This window comes from Eurytemora carolleeae, unplaced genomic scaffold (assembly GCF_000591075.1).
Source record: "Eurytemora carolleeae unplaced genomic scaffold, Eaff_2.0 scaffold1119, whole genome shotgun sequence".
NCBI lineage: Eukaryota > Metazoa > Arthropoda > Copepoda > Calanoida > Temoridae > Eurytemora > Eurytemora carolleeae.
The window spans coordinates 88,814-97,653 of NW_019397298.1; the positions used below are offsets into that span (position 1 = coordinate 88,814).

The following is an 8,840-nucleotide window of genomic DNA, read 5'->3' on the forward strand; positions in this document are numbered from 1 at the left end:
GTCACTCTTAAATCGGAGTTAACTCGAAATTATGTTTACAGTTTCTTTAAAAACGAACCTGATGAAGTACCGGCAAACTCCAACCCTTGTAAGAATATAACCAATTTATTTTTTTATAATCCTTCCCTCTAAAACCCATTTTTTCTTAAAAAATATAAATATTGATAGTAAAAATACTAATAATAAAATGTTAAAAATACTAATAATAATAATAATAATAAGAAAGTAATAGCAACAATGATATTTTCAATAATCATTATAATAATAATGTTCTAAAAATTATTTTTGATTTTCCTAATAATTAAGTAAATCTATTGTGTATCGATAAGATTAAACAACTGATAGTTTTCTATACTTTTAATCAAATTAAATCAAATCTGGGGTTTATCATATCCTTATAATCATAGATTAATAACAATACAGAGAGAACATTAGAAGTTGTCTTTTTAAGATTTGGAGGTTGAATGACAAGACAGAGAGAGAGCATGCGCGTAACTCCTTTGGGCGTCTGCCTCAGGGTTTTTGTGAACGAAAAAAACCCTAAATCTTGAAATGACGACTTATAGTGTTATATCTGTATTGTTATTAATCTATGTTTAAAACTTCCTATGCATCTCTTTAGCAAACAATCTTTCCATGGCCTTTCATATTGGTAAAATGTTAAAATAGATATATTAAGAATATATTTGTAACGTAAATACATAGGGTTGTTAATCGTTTTTGAAAACGATCGTTAAACGATAGTTTTTTGTTTCGTGTTTCAATCAATTTCAAAAACGATCGTTTCGTTTTCGGAAAAAAATGAACGTTTTTAAAAACGACCCATTCGTTTTGAACTTTTAGAAAATGAATGACGATCGTTTTTGAAAACGATCGTTTTTATAAAAACGATTTGCGACCGTTTTTTATACGATTGTTTTTAAAAAAACGATCACTCTTGAAAAAACGATCGTTTTTGAAAAAAAATTATTGACAATTATTTTAACGATCGTTAACGAAACATCAAACTTTATAAAAACGGTCGTTTTTGGAAAAACTATCGTTTTAAAAAAAAATTATATGCAACGCTATTGAATTTCGTCTTACATGTAGTTACACAGTTGTTGGGGAGCTTAAACATATTGATATTTTCTTAAACACTACTCAATGATTAGTACACTTGCCCTTTAGGTCGTTTTCCTCTCTTCGTTAACGATCGTTAACGAAGGGTCGTCGTTAACGATCCTTTCAAAGGGTCGTCATTAACGATCGTTAACGAAAGGTCGTCGTTAACGATCGTTAACGAAGGGTCGTCGTTAACGATCGTTAAAGAAGGGTCGTCGTTAACGATCGTTAACGAAACGGCGAGTTTTATAAAAACGATCATTTTGAAAAACGATCGTTTTTAAAAAACTGTCGTTTTTCAAGACGCTATAAACACCAAAGAGAATAGAACATATATTAGAGGGGAATTTACTAGAAAAAAGTGTAAAACGGCCATTTTGTTGTACTGTTTCCATACTGCAGGTGTACTTCACATATTTATGCTATATAACCTTTTGGGCCCTGGAATATCATTTTATAGAAAATCTAAAATTAATGTTAAAAGAAAACCAAATTATGAAATAGGCTGGTTTCATAATTGACCAATGATCATTTCACATAGACTCTATGACTTTCACTTTACAAACGATGATTTTCCCTTATAGCTATAAATCAAATGATTTTTTTTATTCACCTATTCATTATAAAGTTTATTTAACAGCTTTAACAAATTCGAAATTTAAATGAATAGTCTAGAGAACATACTGTATTAATGTACTCTACTGCAAATAATTTATGAACATTTACATGATTTGTACACTTTAAACTCCCTTTCAGGCTGAAAGGGACTGAAAAAATTCATACCGAGAGATTCTATAAATTCCTCTCTAATACATATTCTATTCTCTATGTTTACACACATATATACACACTTTTTATAAGATTTTCCATTATGATAATAAAAATCAACAAGCAACTTCATATTTAACAAATCATAATAAAGATATCTTTAAAATTGATACAGAAGTTAGGAAAAGCATGTGATCTACCTATTTTGAGCTTTTAACGCAGAAACATTTAAACAAAGAGAAATTGGTCAATTAGCAGCCTCTCTTTGTGTACATGTAAACCTGGAATTTGAAAATGCTTGTCACGCATCATAACAAACTATTAGTAAAGTTGTCTTTATTGCATTAAAGGGAGTGTTCGCGAAAAATTAAAGGGGGTATAGGCTTAATGCGATAAAAAAGCGTTTTTGATCGCTACTAATCTTACTTCTATCTGTTGCGTCAATAAGGAGAAAATTGATAAAGACGTCTCATACCGAATAACATGGCGTCCATACAAATTGAGAAAATTGCAACATACGACTTAGACCGTAAATAATCAATTTAATTTCAAACAAATCATTCAGATATTACAACCTATAGTCATCGATTATCTTTCGCCACATTTATATATAGTTGATTTTTCATAATATGTTTAAATTGTTACAATCTGAGAGTTACTTATAAAAACATTTATTCCTGTTTCGAGGATTTTTGGTAATGAAGACGACATTTTCATATTTTCCAGGAATGTTCGAAAACAAGTTGTAAGCTAAATATTATTTTAAAAAACAAAATCAAAACTAGTATGAAATATCAAATATATACAAATGTGGCGAAAGATAATCGATGACTATAGGTTGTAATATCTGAATGATTTGTTTGATATTAATTTGATTTTTTTATGGTCTAAGTAGTATGTTGCAACTTCCTCAATTTGTATGGGCGCTACGCTCTTCGGCATGAGACGTCTTTATCAGTTTTCTCCTTACAGACGCAGCAGATAGAAGTAAGATTAGTAGCGATCAAAAGCGCTTTTTTATCGCATTAAGCCTATACCCCCTTTCATTTTTCGCGAACACTCCCTTTAATATAAATGCTGCCCATTGTAGATTCTCATGAATGTTATCTTTTTTATTCAAGAAATGTATTTTCAATATTTAGTCTGCCTGGTCCCTGAAAGCTGGGTTATTGTGATTTCCAAGAAAATTTATTTATGACCTATTCAGCTGAGTTATGATTTATCTCTTTTTCTCTTTGGATACAACCTCCTAATATATTTATGATCAATCTAATGAAGATTTTTAGAACTAGCTATTCATCTGCATTATAAAAAACAGAATAAACAAAATATCGTAAATGTTTTTTTTTATCAGGGCATAACAACCCTTTTTAATGAATATAAAAAAGATGTTTGAAAATTTGTTTAGATGCTGTGAAACATATGTACCTTCCCACAAACTGGGACAATTATAAAAACTAATCTATTCCCCAATGGTATACTACTAAAACATATGAAAGCAAATAACTAATATTCTAGGGATGAATCATGGCACCAATTAAAAAACAGAAATAACAAGTTGCAAAATATTGTGCATGGTCTTAAATGTTTTAAACTCTTTCCTGAAACATGTAAAAATATCAATTTTATTAAAAAAAAACACATATTTAGACATTTTCTGGTCTAATCATCGTCAATAACTTGCTGGCAACCAGGATAGTACTTATACAGACAATATAATAAAATTAGCATTACAAAATCAGAAACTATAGGGTTCTTATCCTCAACTCAAGTTGATCCATGTTTAGTTTAATGGAATTACAATAGATCCACCTCGATAAAAAGGTTTACTGAGATTAGTATTATCTTCTATCCAGTTGATTCCATCAAATTCTTCCATTGATATTTTTGCCACTGCATCTCCTCCACCAAATACCCTGAGTTTACCATTAAACACATGCAAATCATGACCCCATCGCACCCTTTTCATATTATTAGCTGCTCTCCATTGTTTAGCTTGTATATTGTACACTTCTACACTAGACATCCCAGTTCTATAAGTACTAGATAATCCACCGGTAACATAGACTTCATTATTGTAAACAGCACACCCAGAAATTGCCCTAGCTAACTCCATGCTTGGAAGGGTCTCAATGTGATTTCCATTTATGTCATACTTTTCCATTGCTGATATATAAGTTGTATAATTATAAGGTGTATGATAACCTCCAATCACCAAAACTTCAGTAGAGCTTATTGCTACATTACAATGGGCAACTCTTGCGTAAGTCAGTCCATTGGCCAGGGTAGTCCAAGTAACACCGTCAAAACGTTCAATTGTATTAAAAAATGTATTACTTCCGAGAGACCCACCAAAAATCATAATATAATTTCCAACAGTTGTCATACTTGCATATTGTCTTTGTCTGTTTACACATTTTGTCAGTAATTCCCAGTTACCCCCAACATTTGAGAAACATTTATGAGTGAAAGAGTTATATATGTAGATAATTCCATTCAGCAATGCCACACCTCCTTGTCTGAAAACTGAAAATCCGGTTGGCAGAGGGAACTCAAATGGGTAAGATTGAGCTCTGTTGTTTGATCCATCTCCAACAAGAAACACTGTCTCATTTTTATCTGGTTCATATCCAAGGCAAGCATCTGCTTTTAAAAACACAAGCATTGATTCTTCCTCTTGTATATCCTCCATAAACTTTATATTTGCCAATACACAGGTGTTGGATTCTTTGTCAAAATGAAAAGAATTGCAGAGTTTATTGCTATTATGGCATTTGAGAGAACAGACCATGCTGTTGTATTCTTTGCTCTCAGCAACTATAGATTTTTCCCAAGTTGAGGTTGAGACCTTCCAATTCTGTTCATACTTTATACCCTCAGTCCTTAACACAATCAAGCTTTATGAATAGGGTTAAAAAAACAAAATCTAATAAATTCCTAATGCAAATTAAAAACCCTATACAAACTTTTGGACCTTAAGGGTATAACTTTCCAGACTAAACTACAAATAAATCTAGATTTATTAGTATGTCAAACTATTTCTGTTGCTTTTATATGATAGATATTTCTTATTTGCTATATTGGCTTTTGGCTTACCCCAGCCACCCTCTCTACTTATCTTATTTTAAAGCTTTATCAGTGAAGCTAGAAAAGAGATTGTTTTCCAGTATTTGCTTAAAAATCAACTAATTAAGTGAGATGGATCTGTTATGAGCTGGTAAAAAGATTGTTTTCCAGTATTTCCTTGAAAATCAACTAATTAAGTGAGATGGATCTGTTATGTGCTAGTAAAGAGATTGTTTTCCAGTATTTGCTTGAAAATCAACTAATTAAGTGAGATGGATCTGTTATGTGCTGGTAAAGAGATTGTTTTCCAGTATTTGATTGAAAATCAACTAATTAAGTCATATGAATCTGTTAAGTGTCTCTACACTGCAGAAGATCATCATCTTTCATTGGAATATTTAAAATCATAAATTGAGTCATCTTTCTTTTCCACACTTTTTCGTGCCCACTGCACTATTAGCTATTTATTTTACCCCTCTACTCTCCAGTAATCAGACAATTTAGTTTAAAATTTCCAAAGAATTATTTTAAAATACCTTTCTGCTGGGGTTAAAGCTATTGTAAGAGACAAAAGTAGTGTTAGTTGTAAGACAGACATTGTAAAACTGCTACCAGTCAACTATAACTTGTAACTTATAACTTATTACTCATAACCTGCACTATTAAACTGACATCTTTATTAATAGTTCAAAGATAATGAACCATATTTCCAACATATAATCATTTTATTTCATTTTTAAAAACTATCTGGAAAACCTAAAAAAAAACTTTTTTTTTATGGTTGCTTAAAGGGAGTGTTCGCGAAAAATGAAAGGGGGTATAGGCTTAATGCGATAAAAAAGCGCTTTTGATCGCTACTAATCTTACTTCTATCTGTTGCGTCTATAAGGAGAAAATTGTTAAAGACGTCTCATACCGAATAACATGGCGTCCATACAAATTGATAAAATTGCAACATACAACTTAGACCGTAAAAAAATCAATTTAATTTTAAACAAATGATTCAGATATTACAACCTATGGTCATCGATTATCTTTCGCCACATTTATATATAGTTGATTTTTCATAATATGTTTTAATTGTTAAGATCTGAGAGTTACTTTATTTACATTTATTCCTGTTTCGAGGATTTTTGGTAATGAAGACGACATTTTCATATTTTCCAGGAATTTTCGAAAACAAGTTGTAAGCTAAATATTATTTTAAAAAACAAAATAAAAACTAGTATGAAATATCAAATATATACAAATGTGGCGAAAGATAATCGATGACTAAAGGTTGTAATATCTGAATGATTTGTTTGATATTAATTTGAATTTTTTACGGTCTAAGTCGTATGTTCCAATTTCCTCAATTTGTATGGGCGCTACGCTCTTCGGTATGAGACGTCTTTATCAATTTTCTCCTTATAGACGCAATAGATAGAAGTAAGATTAGTAGCGATCAAAAGCGCTTTTTTATCGCATTAAGCCTATACCCCCTTTCATTTTTCGCGAACACTCCCTTTAATGTTAAAAACATATTAAGAATATGTTTCGCGAGCTGATCAACCCTATCCTAGTGTATCAAATCTTGTCATATCTGGCATAGGGGATCTCTCCTCGATATGCAGTGCTTTGGATAATGAAGAAACGGGTTCAATCTGTAATAGATTAGTTAATTTTATTTATAAACTTAAGAAATATGATGATATAGAAAATTGATTAAATGGAAGAATATACAATTAAGTTCATTAATATGAGGATAAAAAAACATTTTAAAGCTCATAATACAAAAAGTTGCGATAATCTTCAATAACTCAAAACTCAGTTTAATTTAAATAATTTGATAAAGTGAACATGGGACACAGGGGCATGGGACACAGGGCATACCGAACTAATCAGAAAGAGAAGCATTTGGTTTCTTTTATTTGAAATAAAACGTGTTTTCGTCTATTATTCAACAATTTTTAAACTAACAGATTTGTTTATTTTATACTTTTTCATTCAAAATGTATATGCCAACTAAAAGTTATTTAAGAAAAAAGGCTTACAAATTAATTTTAATGGGTCAAATTGTGATCGAAAGTCATAGCTTTCTAAAATATTGACAGAACCGTTAAATCCACGTAAGGGGGGGGGGGCAGGGAGAAGAGGCGGGGTGACAAGTGAGGACGTGAGACAGAAGGGGAATCAGGGGCAGAGGGGGGGCCAAGGAGGGACAGGGGACAGAGGGAGACAAGAGATTGAGGTGAAATGGAAACATGGGACACAGGGGGGACAGAGAGGGGACAAGGAATACAGGGGACAACACAGGGGGGAGGGGGACACAAGAGAGCCAGGGGACAGAGGGCGATCAAGGGACACAGGGGAATGGGACAGGGACTGAGGTTGGGATGATTACTGCACAAGGAGGAAATGGAACAGAGGGGGGACACACATGCATGAGAACGAAGGAAGAATGGGGACATAGAAGGCAAAATCGTGTTCGAGGAAAATGTCTCAAAAAACTTTAAAACAAAACTTGAAATTTAAAACGTTTTTTATTTCTAGCGCTACATGTGGCATATTTAAAGATTTATTTTTAAACTAATGACCTATAAATAAAGCTTTAGCAATATTGTACAGAGGTCAATATTTTCTTAATCTTCAGAAATAAGCAATTTAAAGTTAACATTTTTTTCCTGATTACAAATTAAGGTAGTGGTGATTACAAAGTGAGGAGCACGCATGCTGCAAAACACGTTTGGGTGGTTGTGATTACAAATTGAGGACTTCTGCACTCAAATATATGTATTATAATATATGTATTATAATGGTGGAAGATTTTTCACAAATTTGAGAGGAATTATTTCAAGTAGTAAATACTGATGTATTTTTTAATTCTAAAAAACATTTACAAAAGGCATTTTTAGCTAAAATCAAAATTGACAGTAGCAAATGGTGTTTTTTTTTTCCTTCTTAAAATATGTTGTTTATCTAAAGATCCGTTCATATTTACATTTATTTTACAAAATAATGAATAATAGCCAAAATGAAAACTGAAGCTGAAAACTGGTGAATTTTGTGATTTCCCAGATTTTTTCCACTTTAATGCTCCTAGATCGCATATTTGAATATTTTTTACAAACTGTTTGCTGTGCAGAATTAGGCTTTGCAAGGCGGATTTTTTTATACCCATATCGACATTTTTGAAAAAAAAATATTAAATCACTTGTTTAACCGGTTTTTCGATCACAAAAAGCCATTTGCGATGGTCAGTTTTGATTTTATCGAAAAACGCTTTTTGTAAATTTTATCGACCACTGAAACTTTGTGATGTAAATATTGCTCAATGCTCTGATTGAACAGGTTATCTACACCGACAGGTTGGTCAACATGGGAAGAATGACGATGCCTTCAATTATTCCAGCCCAAGAAAACTAAATTATTGTAGATTGGAATAAAGGAGAATAATTTTTTTTATTTTGAACAAAAATTGCTTTTTTTTCTTTGAGTCTTCTTTGGTTATTTTCAACTCTAAAAATAAACATAAAAACTTCTTGCAGTCTCCTGCAAGAAAAATTAGCATGATTTAAGAATAATAGCAGGAAATAAAAAACAGTTATCCCTTTATTAGATTAATCTTTTTTAGATAATAAATGGATTATCTTTTTTTCTAAATCAGCCAACATTTGGTCAATGATGCAAAACAAGTAAAGTAAAAATGGAGATTTAAAGAAAAATATAGATATCAAAAAACCAGAAATTGCTATCATATGATTATTTATGCAATTTTATAATAACATTTTTTAAAACCAATTTTTGAAAATAAATGTAAAAATATGGATTTTTATGACATTTGCCTTCCCTGTACCATAAAAACTGTAATTTTGTAGGGTTAGGGTGGTAAATAGAGCTTTTTAGCAACAGAGCTGGTGAAG

General features: G+C 31.3%; 1 protein-coding gene across 1 annotated transcript; it reads right to left on the minus strand.

Moving 5' to 3' along the window:
* Nucleotides 1-3,546: 3,546 nt before the first annotated feature.
* LOC111713350 (kelch-like protein 20) lies at nt 3,547-5,536 on the minus strand. The gene is made up of 2 exons (XM_023488202.1): nt 5,475-5,536; nt 3,547-4,754 (listed from the first exon to the last, which is right to left on the minus strand). The coding sequence occupies exons 1-2, from the start codon at nt 5,534-5,536 to the stop codon at nt 3,656-3,658; spliced, it is 1,161 nt and encodes a 386-aa protein (XP_023343970.1). The 3' UTR covers nt 3,547-3,655.
* Between the last annotated feature and the right edge of the window lie 3,304 nt (nt 5,537-8,840).